This window comes from Microchirus variegatus (assembly GCF_963457635.1).
Source record: "Microchirus variegatus genome assembly, chromosome: 5".
NCBI classification, from domain to species: Eukaryota; Metazoa; Chordata; class Actinopteri; order Pleuronectiformes; family Soleidae; genus Microchirus; species Microchirus variegatus.
The window spans coordinates 15,858,228-15,878,014 of record NC_139806.1 but is presented as its reverse complement, the minus strand read 5'-3'; the positions used below and the strand labels follow the sequence as shown (position 1 = coordinate 15,878,014).

General features: G+C 41.7%; 1 protein-coding gene across 1 annotated transcript in view; it reads left to right on the top strand.

Annotated features, from left to right (window-relative positions):
* gpc1b (glypican 1b) overlaps positions 1-19,787 on the top strand; it is a gene marked incomplete at its 3' end in the record, with an annotated part of 66,413 nt that overhangs the window by 25,218 nt on the left and 21,408 nt on the right. Inside the window, exon 2 of the mRNA XM_083890289.1 lies at positions 13,810-13,968. Within this exon, the coding sequence (XP_083746415.1) occupies positions 13,810-13,968 (159 nt within the window). The remainder of the gene's footprint in view (positions 1-13,809; positions 13,969-19,787) is intronic.

Below are 19,787 nucleotides of genomic sequence, written 5' to 3'. Positions count from 1 at the left end.
CGTTGTCTGTTCATTTAAATGGTAAATCATACCGTCTTTGTAGTGTAAAATATGCGTCGTCCTTTGAACAGTTCTCGTTTGACCTTTCAGCGTCTGAGTTGCACATCACAGAGAAACCCTTCTGGTTGAAATTCCCCCTACAGCTATGGCGAAAAGTAATTTGCTGTGGTCTGATCTATCTGTGAGGAATGCTGGGACTGTGCAGTGCACAACACAAATTCTCAAACTGCACATAATCTGTCCACTGTCGCCTTTGGTGGGCCGAGAATTAATGCTTTTTTTTCTAACATCATTAAACTTGTTGCAGCGCTTGAAGGGTCATTGTGTGACCAGTCAACCTTATACTGTCATGCTAACGAGGGCTAAGCCGAGACAAATTCTGTATTATTTGTTTGGCTTTTACTGTCAGCAGAGGAATGGGTAAAAGTATATATTTTTTTTTATGTCCTAGTTCGACATGGATTAAGTGGTCCAGTTTGACCTAGTCAAATAGTCCTTCTTCCAGGAAAGGCTTTTGTTGTTTTAAGTCAAAAATGATCAAAACCAGTCTGAGGGCATTTATCACGATGCGTTTAACCCTCCTCTGTTCTCACTGCACAGCTGTGTGCAGTGAGAACAGAGGAGAGGATACAGCGTTCTGTCACTGCCGCGTCCTTGTTACCATGAAGACCACTTCATGGTCCTCCACTTTCTCGGGAACTTTGAATCACTTTGGGCCACAGTTGTGTTAACACTGCATCTTTTTCATGTCAATGCACGCATCACTGATTCATCTTCATGTTGACTTTAATTACCACCTTCTCTTAACTCTGGCACAAGTTACATGCGTAAATGGATTGCTGATGTTCATTAAGAATGCTCTATCCCTTTTACACAAATGTGGAACTTAAAGAAATAAAAGCTTCAAAGTGTTCCTCAGGTCCAGCTAATTTCATGCACTCGCTCGCAAAATAACATTTGAAGCCAATGGCAATCAAATGTTATGCATTGTTTTGGTCTGGCTATAAATCAACATTTGTAGCGCTATTTGCCATGACAGCCCAAATTTACGACTAAATAAACCACTTACAATTTCTGAACACTGAATTTTTGTTAAACTAATTATATATATATATATACAAGCCAGAGTTCTAAAGCAACAAAAAAAAAAGTCAAGGCATAGTTGTTTGACAGGCTCCTATGCACATGCAGTATTTATGAGTTAAACATCTTTTTAGCAGGTTTCTGAAATGGCTTGTGTAATCATAATGGGTATAAACAATCCAACACTGGTGTTGGTTTTCATTCTTAAAGCTCACATAGAGCGGTCCTGTTGCACATATGTTAGTTATGGAGGTCTACTTACATACATTAACTTGTTTTTATGGTCAAAAACCTCCTAGTTGCTGTAAACGAGCCGATAGAAATCCTCTTTTCTGACGCTGTTCCCCAGACGCGATATTTCAGACACCCAGAAGACAGACTGTGTTGTGATTGGCCAGCCAGCGTAAAGAGGCTTCCCAACTGTCTTGTGATTGGCCAGTACCCGGAAGTGGCATATTCAGCACACCCGCTCTCAGAAGCGCAGCTCCCCCCTCTGGAACGGTGGATGCACTGCTACTCATTATCAAAACATTGATTTAACAATGTTTAAAAATAGCTTTGTCACGACTCCCCGCCGCAGTCCCTTTTATGACTTTGACCCAGAGTCATAAGACACTGTCGCTCGTGAAACACCTCCACAACGGACGTTCTTCTTCTTCTGTGGTTCAATGTACGCAAACCGGATGTGGCCAGACTTGTGCCCTGTTTGTTTTGAACCTTCAGGGATTCTTAAACAAGGTAAAGACGCAGATACACACTAAAAAACAGCGTTAATTGGAACTTTCGGTCTAGGTCCGCTTTAATTGAAGCTGGCATGTATAATGCTTTGCTATATGTATGAACTAAACTTAGCAAACCTGAACTAAAGAAAGACCTCTGCTTTATTATGCATCACTAAGATCCTGAAGGTCACGTGACTCAGCTTCTAAAATTTCTGTCCCCCCCCCCCCCCCCCGACAAGCACAGACACAGCTGGAGTTTGTGGTTCCATGGTCATTATGTGTAACTGGTCAAGGGTTTCACTCTTTGTAATCAGGAAGGAGGAGAATGTGACATCAGAGATCGCGGTCGATGCAGAACAATGACTTGGTCGACCAGTTAAAGACATGTGCCACTGTGGCGGGTGACGCGCTGTGCTGCTTCACTGAGTCGTCATTGTGATAGAACAGAATGGGGAAAAGCCACAGACCTAATACTTCTGATATCTAAATATGTCTGCCCTTTGTCTTTTCACTGCCGTTGTTTTTATATCTTCCTCACTGTTTTTTGTTCAACACCTGCTGCCCAATTCGTCGTGTGACTTTCTTCTTTCAGCGGTGTTGCCAATCGGTTCCTGTACCTGCTGTCTGTTAGCCGTTCCTGTCTGTCTGTTGTCGAGACATTCCCCTGACTCACAGTGACTAAGCGAGGCCTGAAGTGCTGGCCTGTCCTGACCTGACTTCAAAATAGACAGCTTGGCACGCACACCATTCACACACAACATTTGCCAAAACAGCGCTTTCCTTGTACGGCATTAGTTCCCATGTTAGGACCCTCTTTCAGATCGAGGTTTGACTATGACTCACGAGTTATGAGACTCATCAGCGATCACTCGGAGAGCCATTGTTGAAGCCTCACAGCCGCCGTCATTGTCGTAATGCGTCTGATTGTCAGTTAACGGCATCACTCCGTCTTTTGATTTGCTGATTAAAGTGCAGCTGTCGGTTGCTGCCGCGCTGAGTGAACCGGCCTTGGCGCGATTGGTTTATTTGATGACATTATTTAACAGTGCGATTGTACAGAAGCAGCCTGCACAGCCAACGAGCTGTGCAATTTAATTCCCATCAAAGCAGTAATGTCACCAAATGATCACTGATGATGCTCTTTATCTTAATTCATACTAAATTTAGACAAATTACTCAAAATGATACAGATAAGAGGGAAAAACCCCCAAGCTAAAGATTGTTGTCTGGCCTTGGCCATAAATAATAAAAAAAAGTGTTTGTGAGGAACGAGGCAAGTGTGGAGCTGTACTATTGAAGCCCAGATTCCCAGCCAGAGGCAAAGGGAGGAAAAGAGGAAAGCAAGTGTGAGGACAGAGATGAGTGAACCTAAGGAAGGACTGAGAGGCTTTTTCTGTGCTTTGATCTAATGACTGCAGCGAGAGCGTCACTCATTTTTTCTTTTTTTTTTTCTCCGCAGCACTGATCTATAATCAGACCACTCAACATTTATTACATTCTTGACTCACTGTTGAGGATTAAAGAAAATTTAATTGAGGATTCAACAACCTTCTTTATCTGCCTTTGAAAAAAAAAACGCTTGCATGGGAGTGGAAATGATGTGAGCTTATAGGTCAAAAGCTGGTGATTGACGGCTTTTTGTGAAGGCCTTTGTGTTGCGGCAGCAGAAAGAAAGGAGGCAGATTAAACAGTGGAATTATCATATCAATTATGACTTCAATCATATCGGCCGTTTGCACTGAATCAAAAAGGAGTCCTTTAACATGCTGCGATAATTGAACTGTGTATCATTACATTTCGGTTCTGATCGTCAAAAGTTTTAGTTTTGGGGAAAGAAATCTGAAAATTCCCTTTTAATGTTTCTATATTTGGTTGAAAGACGAAATAAAAACAACTTTTCATCCCTCTCTGCGTTTGGCTTCTCATCACCCCAGCTCTTTCATGTATTCATCTTTGAATTTTCTCTCTCTCTCTCTCTCAGCTGCATCACACCCCCCCCCCTTTTTTTTCTTTGACTGTGTCTCTAGCTCTAGTCTTGGCTGGATGTGTTCTCGCTTGTGTTGCTTTGACAGACCATGACAGCAACAGGTCTTGCTTCTATCTGTCAGCGTCTGCACCTCAGAGCAGCGATGAGCAGAGGGGAACCGGCTGCTTTGTTTGTTCATCCACCATTAAGGAGACAGGCCTGCGGCAAATGGGAGCTTACAAGTGCACAGGAGTCGAGCCTTGAGCTCTCTGTCTCTCACACAAACACACATTCATAGTTAAGATATTGGCGTGCAGGCACAAGCAAAAATAAATTACACTGTATTTTTTTTATCTCGCATGCAATTTTACTGTATGTACATGTAAATGTCATATTTAAAAAGCAGTCCGGAGTGTTGTCCCACACCGGCGATTTGATTACTCAGCGCGTCGTGGCATTTCTATAGATTGTGAGTGTGAAGCTCCTGCATTTAACATGCAGTGCAAAACCTTTGTCACCGCTCACTGGCAGCTGGAGTTCTTATAGAAACATGGTCTAACAGACAGATTTACTGTATGTAATTCATTTGGGTGAAGAGTTTAAATAAGGACACTGACTTTTCGAACCTAATCTTACTAGCGATGTGAATCTTTGGGTGGCTCACGATTCCGATTCTTAGGTCACGATTCGATTCAAAATCGATTCTCGATTCAAACGATTCTCGATTCAAAAACTGATACAATGCATAGTGTGTTAAGGCAAATTATGGCATCAAAACAATACAGTTTGTATAAGATAATGTGATAATGTGATTTACTGTACAAAAAAATAACTAGCTTAGACTAGCTGCCTTTTTCTCCCAGAAGTTACAGAAATTAACTGTACACAAATAACACAAACTGGTGTTTTGTGTGTTTTTTTTCCAAATAGAACCTCGATTTTTGAAGTTTATGAATCGATTCAGAATTGTGGATGATTAGAATCGCGATTCCTATGTCAATCAATGTTTTTCCCCACCCCCTAAATCTAACTATAAATGGTCCACGTGTTGATATTAACCATTTCATTTCAAATTTGGCAGATAATCTACATAAACTTTTACATCACCATCCACCTGACAGAGGGACCTGATATCCCACTTTTTTTATGCTGTGTTTTACAAGACTTTGTTCTCACTCCATCCCTTCTCTTCTTTTTGATCTCTCCATCCAGAAAAAAGTCCAGTGTGTTTGTGTTTGGCCACTATCCTATTATTCATGCCTAATTTTCTGGTAGAAGGATTTACCTGGTACAGATGGAGCGAACCACCGTTTCATGACCTTGGTGTTGACCTCAGGATGTTCTGTTGACATTTCCTTTGTTTGGCTTTTATCAGGTTATCAGCGGAAAACACACACACACACACACACACAAACAGACACATTCCTCCAGACACAGAAATGAGGTCAGCTCTCTCTACCCTGTACTTAACTCATTCCTTTTTTATTTTGTGATGGTGCCCCTTGTCTTCTGGATGGGATTGACATCATCCGGGTGGCATTCTTTACAATGAAGTTTTCACTGATTTTTACTCTCCTCCTTTATACACACACACACACACACACTTAGATTCAGTAAGCAAGTCCAAATTCAGACAAGCTCAAGTTAGGACATGTCTGTACCCGTCAAAAGAAGAGTGGGTTATGGTGTAACTGGGACAGCATATGTCTCTGTACTGTCTCTGGATTTGTAATTCTTGTGAGGTCTGAAGAAGAAAAAAAAAAGACTCCTGCATTCCAAGGCGGTCCAGTGTCTTTTCTGTCCCCACATAAATAAAGAAATGGATTAAAGAAGGACACGGTTGGCAGTCTGTTTGACAGCGATCTGACTTTTCCTTATAAGTGAATGGCATTGGCTGCTGTCACTGTTTAAGCTGGCACTCACGCTGCCTGGTTAGTCACTCACAACTGGGATTTGTGTGTGTGTGTGTGTGTGTGTGTGTGTGTGTGTGTGTGTGTGTGTGTGTGTGTGTGTGTGTGTGTGTGTGTGTGTGTGTGTGTGTGTGTGTGTGTGTGTGTGTGTGTGTGTGTGTGTGTGTGTGTGTGTGTGTGTGTGTGTGTGTGTGTGTGTGTGTGTGTGTGAATGGGAGAGAACAGCAGATAGTTGAACAGAAGGGGGCGAAGGAACAAGACAAAGGCCAAATGTATGCGTTTGCCTTTGTGTATGCGTGTCACTCTGTGCCGGTCTTATTAGACTTGGGCACTCGAGCGTGTTTTTCAGGGCTATGGCATCTTAATTACAAAATCAGTTGTAATCCATCATGTCAATTGTAAACACACAGCACCCATTAGAAGCACGCAGGTTCTGTACATCCCAGATCAAAATGTTGCAGGGCATGGGGCACATTCATGTGAAAAATAAAGTTGCAGTTCTGTTTGTCCTTATTTCTCAACCACTCGCATTCTTTCTCTCTCACACACACACATTAGAAATTGCCATCCCTAATCAATTCTGATCGGTAAACAATGACAGTATCGCTGTTTTTCACTCGTAATATTCCAGCATCTGGTTCTCATCTGTTACTCTGTGAGACAACATAAACTATCAGTGAAACAGGGACGTGATCCATATTTTTTTTTATTTATGTTTGACTTTTTCACAGAATGTGACGAGGCTGAGCCCTAGTGCCAGCTCTTAACCCGACAAAGTAGTTTTTAATGAATCATCTTAAGTTTAAATACAGTGTGTTGCAACAGAAGACTGAATATCTGCTAAATGGTAAATTTTTTGGCAAGAATGAGTTTGCTTTTTGTGTGTGTGACTGCAGAGACTCTAATACTAACTGTAAAAATGAGTAATTATTGGGTAAGTTAAGACTGCAAGATAGTTGCTACACATAGAAAAGAAGAGCCAGGAGATTAGTGGCCTTCCCTTATGTTATATTATTATGTAATGTGTGGCCAGTGCCCGCATGGTTTGGCTTTAGTTAAGGGATGGGAAACAATTTTCACCCCCAAAAAACATTCCATGTATTAGACACGTACGGTACATCACAGCAATCTCCTATAATGTGATGGCTGGAACTTGAGAATAGGCATCAGATTGCAGTGATGATGATGTTTTTTCTCTTTCTTTATGATAATAATAATAATGCGTTTTATTTATAGTGCACTTTACATCTGAAAAATAAGTACTACATAGTAAAATCAATAGAAGCACACACAAAAAACACCCATAAAAGCATATTAGTCCATAAAGAAGCTATCGATATGCTTTAAACATTTTTAAAAGGTTTTAAACCTTTCTTAAAGGTGCATTATGTAATAAAACTAAAGCAACTGGCCATAAAATCCTCCGAATATGTCACAGAGACTCAGGAATAATGTTCATATAACAAACTGAACTCATCAACAACAACAGTACAGACAAAATATATGCATTGAAAAAAATATTTTGAAGACTGCAAATCATGTTTATGTTTTGAAATCATGTTTTGGCATGTGGCGCCACCTACCGCCGTCTACCAATCATTGCTGTCAGTAGAGTCTCAGCTGCCGAGCAACCACGGGTTGCCAGTTACGTCTGAACTAGAGTGGACGGAGAAAAACGAAACCTAAAAGACCTCAGTATTTTGAATGTGAGTGTAGTAACCGTTTTTGGTCACATTCTTACATATGGCGCCTTTAAGATAAACTTTTGGTGATATGCATGGACAGTGAAGTTGACAGTCGCCCAATACACAATCATGGCTATTTGGACAGAAAGAAAAATAGTATTTATTTAAATTGTTGTCTATGATTGATATATTTTATCGATCATTTTCCTGATGATGTTTCAGAAATATGAAACTTTACATTCTTATCTATAGCCCTGTCACCACAAAACCACCTTGAAGGACATGTTATAACCTTATCGTTTACTTTATTTGATGTCAGAACATAGCCTTCATAAAACTTTTATCATTTTCTCATGGTTCAAACTGTCCTGTATACCATCAGAGATCAGAGGTTCTCCCACTCCTGGTCTAGACTGTAGGTCAGGGGTCACCAACCTTTTTGAGACAGAGAGCTACCTTTAAGGCCACATTATACTTCTCCGACTGCGTATGCGTTATCCGTCTGCGTCACCACGGAGACGCCTCGAGCATTTATACTTCTGCGTCGTGGTGACGGACACTCGCTGCAATTTCCCGCCCGATCAGTAGGGGTCGCTGCGCAAGGTTGTTGTGCTTCTGGCTACAGTGAGCAATGGCGTCCGAGAAAGAAAGAGAGAGAAAGACTGTTGTTGTTGAAAAAGTGGCCGTTTCTCACTTTTCTGTGTCACGGAACGCAGTTTTAAGATAATTTGAGGCGAGAAATTGGCCATTTAGAGTCTAAACATGTGCTGTGTGTGTTAAGATATGACGTATTTGTAGTTCGGCAGCGGCGTTATCGGCGGGTATCAGCTCCGCCTCTGTCAGGACGCCCGGAGCGCACTGAGAGCCAGCACAGAGCAGCTTAGCTCAGCCTGTCCTGAGGACCAATCGCAGCTCTTGCCGTCTCCGTAGTCCCTTGACGGAGTGACGGACACTTAAAAAATATTCCGTGCACCCGGAGACGACGCAGAGGCTCTTCGACAGGTTCTGCGTCGACGCAGAGGACTCTGCGTAGCTACGCAGAGCACTTTACGCAGGAGTATAAATTGGGCTTAAGGGTAAAAAATAATATGGAGGGCTACCATATAATATTTTTTTGTTTGTTTACCATTTAAATGATTAATATTATGCATTCAACTGCATACACATTCATTCCAGTGCTTACTCCTAACGATTATCAGTTTTTATAAACAATATCAAACATATTTTACTGAGCGATCATACGGAGACATGCAAGTGAGGTGAAGTAAAGTGAGCCCGCGGGCACCGTATTGGCTGCCTGCGGGCTACCAGGTGCCCGCGGGCACCACGTTGGTGACCCCTGCTGTAGGTCATCTGTGTTTTATTCACGATGTGAAAGTTAGAGGTCCAATAATTGACAAGTTAAAAAAAAAAGGCCAACTGTCATGCAGAAGACAGAGGGTGCAGTGTTAGTGAGCATTTGTCTGCTCGGTATTTGACATTTGTGCAGTTGGACGTGTCGACCTCTGCTGCCAAACGTCCCTGTTGTTTTTCATCAGTTTCACCTTAATCCACCGTTGGAGTGAGTGTGCGTGAGGGGTGCGCGCACATGTTTGTGATTCCTGATGTTCCACGCGTGTTTTCCTCCGCAACGAGAATGAGAATGGACCTGCATAGCTTTTGGATACACACACACACACACACACACACACACACACACACACACACACACACACACACACACACACACACACACACACACACACACACACACACACACACACACACATATTATGCACATTCTCACTGCTGATTTTATAAGCTGATAATCCCTCCTGACCCACAACATGTGTGCGAACACACAAACACATTCTTCCGCAGTGACATGTCAAAATGTCAAATGTGTTTCACGAGCGGAAAAAAAAATAACCGGTGATTTACCAACTGTTCATCTGTAACTCATCCCAAATTCCTGTTGCGCTTGCAAACATACTAAAAGTGCCCAGCATGGTCGTAGGAACGTGTTTCAAGTCATCGATTCCTTTTTCTACTAATGCCAATATGTGAACCTTACATAAACGGTTGTGTAAATATGAATGTGTTGGGGAATATGAATCAACATTCACCACTGATGTGAAAAAAAACAGCTACAATGGCTTATTAATGACGTGAGACCACATTTTTTTGTATTATCTTTTATCAGACAGATAACTGGACACAACCGGAATTTCAAATTCTTCAGATTTGTTCACAGGCTCCCACGGAAATTACACTTCCCTTTTTCCATGCCTCCTAATTTCCTGTTGCCTTCTCCTCTCGCTGCGTTTTCCCACCATCCTCTAAAAGACACCAAGGTTATTTGACCTTCCCACACGCGGCTGATTAATAGGACTCTTCCTCCCTGGTGAGCAGTGATAAGCTAATGGTTAGGGAATTGCTCACCATTTAGCAGCCGCGTGTGCGTCCCTCAATGGAAAGATGGAAGACGTGTGACGTCTGCATGTGTGGTTGGTTTATAAATGTGTGTAAGATGAGGAGATGATTCGAGAGCTGCATCAGCAGCATCGCCGATTCATTCATGCTTAGAAAGTGTAAACGCACTCTGACGGGTTATTTGTACCACTTTGTACTTGCAGGACGTGAACCCACATGTTATTAAATGTGTGTTGTTTTTAAAAAAAAGTGCCGTGCATTCCATCGAGTTTGTCCAGACTGCGGCAACAACGGAGACAGGAAGGACAGACTGGAAATTGAAAAATGAACGTGAGAATTCATTTCTAATGTATGACCATCTACCTTGAAGCGGAAATGGGAATTGTTATATGTGAGTATTAGAGGAGAAATACTCGAAAAGCATTTGCTGCTCCCTCTGTTGTGGCCTTGTGTCTGCTACTGTTGGAGCACACGGAAGCGGCTCGCCTGCAGATTGAGCTGCTGTGTGTGGGGTGTGTGTGTGTGGGGGGGGGGTATGTCTGGTAGAGGTAATGTCCTGGAAACTGTACACTGTCACTCTCATTAAAATAGACACACAAACACACACTGTATATATTGTGTGTGTGTATATAAATATATATATATATATATAAGCCCTTAGCCCTAAACTTAACCAGTTCCTCAGAAATTGGGTTCTGCCTCATTAGGATCAGGTTTTGGTCTCCATGAGGACTACTGTCCCTGACAAGGACAGTGTTAATGCCAGGAAAAGGTCCTACAGAGGCAAGACATTACAAGCGTGCACACACACACACACACACACACACACACACACACACACACACACACACACACACACACACACACACACACACACACACACACACACACACACACACACACACACACACACACACACACACACAAGAGCAGGCTTACTTCAGTTCAGCCAGCTGGAAATGCAGTGCTCTGTTACAGGTGACCTATCCTGCTGCACAGCAGATGTGTGTCATGAGTGTGTGGTTAACTGAGTCTCGGTCTATGTTCAGTGTGTGTGTGTGTGTGTGTGCGCCAAAAACCATCACATTGTTATTATATATAGAAATGAATGCCCTGAAGAGGCTGTTTCTGCCTGGCTGCATCTGGACACCTCACACCTTTTACAAAAAAGCAAGTCGCCATCATGCCAATTATAACCATTTAACATCGAGACATGTATGGTTAGGATGAGGTTATGGTTGGGTTTAAGGGTTAGGCCAGTAGTAGTTATGGTTAAGGTTAGAGTAAGTCTCCAGGAAATATATGCAAGTCAATGTAATGTCCTCTGAAGTCATGGAAACTAGACAGTGTGTATGTGTGTTTGTGTGTATATATATATATATATATATATGTCCTTCTGTGGAGACCAAAGCTGACCCCAATGAACCTAATTTTTGAGGAACTGGTTTAGAGTTTAGAGTTTAGAGCTAAGATTAGAAATGGGTTAAGGTCAAGGGTTGGGTTCGGCATGACGTGATTATGGTTAAGGTCAGGGCTTTGTTTAAGTCACACAAACCTGTGTGTGTGTGTGTGTGTGTGTGTGTGTGTGTGTGTGTGTGTGTGTGTGTGTGTGTGTGTGTGTGTGTGTGTGTGTGTGTGTGTGTGTGTGTGTGTGTGTGTGTGTGTGTGTGTGTGTGTGTGTGTGTGTGTGTGTGTGTGTGTGTGTGTGTGTGTGTAACCAGTCCAAGCTTTTAAATGATCAGACTGCAGCTGACCGCTGACCTTATAATGCATCCTACTCTTTCCCTATCCATCTTTATTTAACCTTCCATGTAAACATACGTCTCTCTTGGTTGATTATTCTTGTCTTGTTACTGTTGTACGTCTTGCTTTATGCTTTGCGCTACAATAGTGTTCTTGTGTTTTTATTCTCTGTCCTTTAGCTGCTGCAACACGTGAATTTCCCCTGTGAGGAATCAATAAAGTCTAATCTAATCTAATCTAATGCGATCCTTGCTCCCTTTTTTCTCTCTCTCTCCTCCTTATTTGCTATTCTTTGTGCCTTCCTATCTTTTTCATTAATTGATTTTTCTATTTTCAATGACACAAATCTTAAAGTCGGAGCCTACACACACGCGTCAAACCCGGTCCTGTGGGTGTGTGAATTATGTCGTGAAAGTGACTCTCTTCTCTCGTCTTCGCCGCCTCTTTGCCGTGGAAACAGAAAAATTGGCTTTAATTGCCATTTAATTGTTTGGCACATAATCAGCGAAGTCCGTGGGCTCTTGTCATGTTGCCTGTAAAAATACAGCTTAGATCGAGGACAGGATTGTGAAGTTGATTAACTCGGATAACAACTACAGTAAATGAAGGTGAAGTGTCTGCTTGTAATCGATGAGCCAGTACACAGAAATCAGTAGAGGCGATGATGAAAATGTTGGCAGGATCACTCTTATCGATGGCAGCACTGTGCCTATATAGACTTGCCCTCGGGTGATGCGCTGTTCGCTGCATGCTAATGGCAGACTTAGGGACATTTAATCATTAATCCTTTACTCCTGTCGCTTCATTGCACTTGTAACTGATTTTTTTTTGTGGGCTTTGTAATATCGCATTAGAATTTCAAGACTAATAGGTAATCGGCTTAGTCTTTTAGGCTTTAGGCTTGTTTGTCACAGTTATCGTCATTCCGTGTTGTTATTATTGTCATTCAAGTGCTCACGACGACACGAGAAGATTCCAATTGTAGCAAAAATGGTTTAATATGGATCTTCAGTACACACACACACAAAAAAAAAACACAAATAAATCATAACTGACAATCAGGGTCCTTATTTGTATGTATATGGGTTTCCGTGTGTATTTTTTTTTGTATTATTATGACAAACTGCAAGGTCACGAAAAAGAGGATTTCAGAGATGTATTAAGCAGCGAAGAGAAGAAAGCAAGTGAGGAATGGCTAAGGAGACTCGCACAGAGGCTGTGGGTTTGTTAATGCTCATCACTGTAAGACCTTTGGGTGGGAAAGTGAACTTGGCGAGATTTAGTTATGAGCTTCTTTCATTGTGGGGTAATCCAATATGAGTAGAGTTGCTGCAATGCAATGCCCTTTACCCATGAAAAGTGCCCACTAGCATGCTAATGTCAAATAACAACCGAGATGGTGGATTCTGTAATAAAGTTCATTTAACTGTTTTATTAATTTAACCTGTAGATCTAGGAACATAGTATTTCCTCAACATTGCTTTAGGTTTAAAGTTAGCTCTCCTAACTCTCTTTTGTGTCTGTGTGATTTGTTGTATACCCTAGAATGCAATTTGTTGTGTTTTGCTTGTAACTAATATTGAAGGGATTTCCAAACGTGTTTTATTGCAAGTCAAAGCTTTGTATCATACAGTGTAACTGCAAATGAACAAAACCCTTATCACTTTTGTGCACATCTAGCGTGGTGGCATTGATGTGGCTGATGGCATTTCCTTTTAGCTGCAGACTAATTATGTGAGACGTTTATTTTAATGAGGCAAAGTCAAAAAGTGACAAAGTTCTACTCAACAATGTCAATATGGGATTTTTAACTTGAATTTTCTCTAAAACTGTAGATTAAAATGTCTGATTTGCATTCTGCATGTCATGAACACAACCTTATGGACATGTTTGTTTTCATTACATCTCAAACTGTATAATTTTTCACTTAAATGTGTATATATGGGACTTTTAACTTGAAATTTCTCTAAAACTGTGCAGTAAAAATGTCTGATTAAAAGTATGGTAGTAGTCAGAGACGTCCTGAACACAACCTAGTCAGTGTTAGTTAGTAAAATGACCTATTATTTTGTACCTTGTGCCATGGAATGAAGGGCTTTGTGCAGCTTTTCTTCTTAGGACAACTAATAAATGCCTAACCCTAAACTTACCATAACCTCAATTCAAATCCTAAGAAATTAGTTTCTGCATCATTAGGACTAGGATTTGTTTCTCATAAGGACGACCTGACCAAGGTCCTGAAGAACCACCCCTAACATGTTCTCTGTCTCCATGTGTCCTCCTTGTAGGCGAGCACCTACGCATGTGTCCCCAGGGTTACACCTGCTGTACCAGCGACATGGAGGAGAACCTGGCCATGCTGAGTCGCAGGGAGATGGAGGGAATTATCAAAGATGCTGGACGATCCTTGCAGAACTCGCTCAATGGACAGTTCAAGGCCTTTGATGGTGAGTGATATTAATCGGTGAATGAGAGGGAGCGGAAATAACTGTCGCTTCTGTCCGTCTGTCTGCCTGTCTGTGCCGATTACCTCTTTTGTCTTTTTGGGTAATTTTTCACTAGCACATCATCCTGTAATGACCATTTCACATTTTCACTCCCGAGCTGGTTCACGGTTTGTTCTCTCAAATAATGGCTTGCTTTAAAAAAAAAAGCATTAGTGTCCTCACAATGCCCTTTTTTTTTTTTTTACTCGGTTACTAATACAGCTGTGATTTTGCAGTTTGATTGCTACGTCAGACCCACAGACATTTGTAAACCTAATATTTAGGTCATTTAGGCATTGGAGACAGTGTCTTTGTTCATGAAACTTTGTTATCTGACCCTTTGACCCCCTCTCCACATGTAAGTTAAATAATTTGGCAATATTACATCAACTTTAAAGGTGCCATATGTAAGAATGTGGCTACAAACAGTTACTACATTCAAATTCAAAATACAGAGGTCTTTTAGGTTTCGTTTTCTGACGTAACTGGCAACCCGTGGTTGCTCGGAAGCAGAGACTCCACTGACTGCAATGATTGGTAGACGGCGATAGGTGGCGCCACATAAAAAAACATGATTTCTAAACAAAAATTGATTTGCAGTCTGCAAAAGATTTTTTGGCTGTACTGGTGAGTTCAGCATGTGATATGAACATTATTCCTGATTCCCTGTGACATATTAGGAGGATTTTATGGCCAGTTGCTTTCGATTTATTACATAATGCACCTTTAACCATCACATTATATTTGTCTAAAATTATTCATACTATTTTATTGAAATACTACATTTAAAGTCCTCTTTTATAAAGAATGAGTGCCCAACCTCGTGTTAAATTAGGGTAACTTTTTACCGTACAGAACATATTTTACAGTGAAGGATATAGAATTGCAGTTTTGGTACGTGCGTCTGCACAATGGTGCGTGAACTACACTTATTCTCACTAATATAAACTCTACTTATCTTTGTTTGAGAGGTAGGTTTGAGGGAGGCAGAGAGAAGAGGGGGATTTTCAGTCTTACAATACTGACACACTGAGGCAATTATTTGTGTCTAATGATCTGCTCCGGTTAATAGACGAGTGTCTCTGCTCCACTTGTTCCCCTTGGCCAGTTGATGACAGTGGATCTGTCAGCTGGCGCGCTGAGTATGGCTAGTTAGCCTGACCTTTTCAGATGACACTGATTATAGTGATCTCAGGGGACTAAATGATATTTGTTTACTCTTCTTCAGTCTTTCTGTTTTCTTCTTTCGCTTGCTGGTCCCCTCCTTTTTGCTCCGGGTGCTGTTATCGCCATGCCAGAGGGATACAGTCACCCTGCCAAAACACACTCGCGCGCACACACACACACACACACACACACACACACATGCAAGCACTTACACACAAATCGAAGATATACAAATTCTCTTCGAGATAGTTAATGTCATTCAGCAGTCGCTGAACTTTCCAAATTTCTCAGGAAAACACCTCATTTAGCACAGCCGAGCAAGTAAACAACACCGGCTACAGACAAAGAGATTCAAGCAGCACTCGGCTGCGACCTTTTAAACATTGTAATGATGTGCATGCAAAAACATGTTGATAAATACACACAGAGACGCATCATGAACGCCGTCATCTGGAGCTTGTTTTTGTTCATGTACGATTGCCAGACATGACTTCTCATTCCTGATAGATTGTTTGTTGTTGAAATCAAGTCAAGCCACACCTGTACACGCCGTCCTCTCCAACGCTAATCCATTTAGCCTCTTTTCATTTTTGTGTACTTTCCCGTTTCCCATGCACCCTTATCTCACCCCTATGAGCATTAAATAGGAGGAGAGGTATGTGTGCTGGGGCCTTGAGGTCTACAAACCATGTGTTGTTGACTGTATCCTCTGAAGATGATAGCTGAGCAATAGACGAGGGTTAATTGGACCATAATGTGTTACATTTGCTGCCACATGATCGCTCCAATTTTGGCCGCTGAACTGAGAAAATCACCGAATCTAGTCACTGCATTCACCAAGGCACTGTTTCATAAGGTCATGTGGCTGCGAGAGACTGCGCTGACACTGTACCATGCTGCCAGTCCCTGCACATCTGGCTGTGTTTAGCTGGGTGTGGGCAACCTAGCTCCATGTGGCTAAGTGTAGGGTGTTACCTCTTCCAGCCCAGTCAAGTTAGGCCTTTTTAGGTCCAGGGACTTTGGAAGAAGCCCCAAGCAAGCCACAGATTAGAGGACAAGCATGCACACATACAGCTAACTCTGGACCGGAGAGTGTGCTCACTGTATATACTGTATGTGTGCATGCAGATGTGAGTATGGGTATTTTAATCTGTTGGTTAAATGGTATATCTGTGTATGTGCATTGTACCTGGCACTCCACTTGTGTGGAGGGGGTACAAATAAAATATGTTCAACAAAGATGCAGCACGCATTGCCAAGTAGGAGACATTAAAATAGAAATCGGGTTAAGGGGAGGGCAGAATGAAAATGTGAAAAGCGATTGAATGATAGAAAAGGGGACAGAGTGGTAGTAAAAGTAAAGGCGGTCGCCTTAGAGAGTGTTAAAGATATAAACAGAAGGAGAACCAGGGTGACACTAAGAAAGGAAAGATCAGAGAGGACACAGAGTGTTGGCACCAGTGGGAGCTGTGTGTTAGACAGGAAAAAGCCTTGAACCTGGCAGGTGGTGGTTGGAAAAATGGTGTCGTCCATGGCATCTGTGTGTTGTGTGTGATTGTGTGCGTGCAAGAATCTACATCCAAATGTAAATTCCTGTCCTTATCCCACTGGGTTCAAAAGCTGTCATCCTTCAACTCCAACTATTGACCAACACATATATTAAAGGGAAACTGCGTAGTATTTATGGGTTTATATGACCCAAACTCCACTTTATGTGCTCCTGCATTGTCTAGTCGCTGTATAATAGTTTTTGATACATTTTCGTAGTGTTTCAAAAAGTCATGTAAAATAACATGGTCATGGGCCGCTGTTGCATCGCCACTGTTAGCAGCGAGACGCCATGTTTCTACCGGAGCCTGTATAACAAATCAAGCGTCGCTTTACTTGTAGCGGAAGTCCCGCCTCCACTCTCTCCGCTTCGTCTGCTATGGCCGCGGTAGCTCGCCCTCTCCCTCACCTCACGAACCTCATCTGCTGACACGAGACATTTGACCGGCTGAGGATACCGTAGCGCTCAGGGAAGGGAGGGGGTGAGCAGAGGAGCAGTTCATGTTGTAAATTTCAGCCTCTCCTCTAGATGTCACTATAAACTACTTACTTCACCTTTAAAGAAAGTGTCTTTTAGTAAAAACTAATTTAGTTGGCAAAGGTCATAGATTTTTATATGTCATTAATAATATTGAATTTACGTCTGTTTATATTTGTGACAAGATACGTTTTTTTAGTTTCAATTATTTTTATATATATATATATATCAGTAAGCTAATCAAACAGCTAAGGTAGTGAGTGATTAAATCCATTTAACGTGTTTGTCTGGCTGCTGCTTTTATATGTCTGGATTTGCTATTCTATGACAGCTGACTAAAAAGAACCCATCTGTTTGAACGTTTCAAGATGTCAAGATGGAATGTGGTGTTGATTAATAAGCTATTTTTAACCAGATGGACTTATATGTAAATAAAAATGAAAAAGTCAAAGGAACAGCTTATTTTTATCTAAACACAGGTACTGAGTCATCAACCGCACGTGCACCGGCACACATCGTTTATTAGCAGCCGGAAGCTCATTGGCCAACACGAGCAGATCAGTGATCATAGAGCTGAATTTGATTTGAAGAGCGCTGGCTGGCTGCATAGCTTATGGGTACACTCATTTGTAGATGACCAGGCATTGCGCACTTATTTATTCATTTAAATGTAGCTATAAACATCTTCCAGCTGGGCTGGTAATGAGTAATGCCATCTCCTCCAAAGGAGATAGTCTGAGGGCAGGAGCAATCCATGAGAATGACATCAAGAACATTCAAACGTACCACATCACATCCAGGAAACAGGCACTAAAACTTGGATCTGAGTCTGCAGCGCTGTCACATGAAAGCAAGCGGCAAGACTGCTGTATTTACTTTCCGTGAAGAGTATGGCGAGCAGCTCATTTAAGGTTCTGACACCGACAGAATCGTAAAAGTCGTCCCCTTGTGGATATTCAATATATTGTTAGTTCCTGATTTGACTTTTTACCAAGTAGACTCTTTCAATAAAGCAGATGTTTTCCAATATTTCTACCATTAGATTTGATTCCCATCCACCTCACATCACCCACCCACTAATCCCCTGCTTCCAAGATCACCTCAGATGATGTCATGAGACACAAGGACATCAGATCCCATTGTGATATTTGATTGGTTCATTTTATCTGCATGCAGACATACACTGCCAAAGACCTGGAGTACACTGGCCTAATTACAGCAAACGCATTACTCACTAGAAGCAGTGGTGCCTCGGATTAAATGAAAGAGAGACAGCAAGACGGAGAGAGACCGAGGGAAGAATGCAGCATCAATGGGGCGAGCAGTGGAAAGAAAGTTTCGGAGGAAAGAAAAAAAAAATGAGAAGAAAATGATAGTGAGGGTTAGGAATGGTATGGTGTTTGGGAGGAAACAGCTGAAAAGGAGAACCAGATGGACAGAAAAAGAAAACAGGCATGAGTGCAACGGTGCATAATGCCAGCCAGGGAATGTCAGAGGAGAGACGGAGAGAAAGTGGAATAAAGACATCCACAGAGAGTGCCGCTAATAAATTACAAGCATTACGTGATGTGTCAGCTTGTTTAATATACAGGACCTTTTAATAGCATTTAAATGCTGGCTAAGGGACTTGCGGGCGCTCGCTGGGCAGAGCATGTGTGTTTGTGATAAGTGTTGTTATTGATGGAAAGTCAGGCTGACACATAAACAATCTAATGGTTCTTAGATCATCATTTGTGCATTCAGTGCACCCAAGACAACATTGTTTGTTGGTGCCTGTGATCTATTTTTTCATTTTTACTTATACAGGTGGGAAAATAACAAAAGGGAGAGCAGAGGTTCCTGGGTACTTGTGCAAGAGAATGCCACTAGTCCAAAAAAAAAAAATTAGAGATCATAAAACCATCTGGTGCTTGCTGAAAAGGCAAACAGGGCTGGAGGGTGCGGTGACAGAGTAAGGCTAGTTTTTACATTACGTCTCGTTGTCTGTTTGCCCTTGTTTAGACTGCGGCCCAAATCCGATTTTTAAGCATACCCAGATTGTATCTAGCTGAATTTATTTGGCAGTCCGGACAGCTAAAACCACACGAGATGCGATTTTTTTTTCCAAAGCTGATTCAAACCACATACGGAAATGGTTTCAAATGCGTTTCTGATCGGATTCTCACAGATCCATTTCCACTGCACGCCGTCACGTAGCATCTTCGCCGCGGCATCGTGATGTGATGGGTATCCATTTTAGTCGATGCGTCGGCTCTGCGTCGTCTACCAATGTCGTTTAACTTGGAAAACATAAATTCACTTGTTGCCTTAAGAATGGGAGTGAAATCAACTTGCTCATAAATTTTGTTTCGCAACAGAGGGTTAAGCTATTTATATTTGTTGTTGCGATCAGCTTGCTATATCTTGTCAAGCAAGCATAGACTTACACTTGATATATCACCCATACACCAGATTACTTTAATTAGCAATATTTATCAGTTGCCTTGACATCACACTGAATCATTATACAAAGTAAATTAGTATATCTCTGTATATACTGTTTATATATATATATATATATATATATATGTATGTGTATGTGTACGTG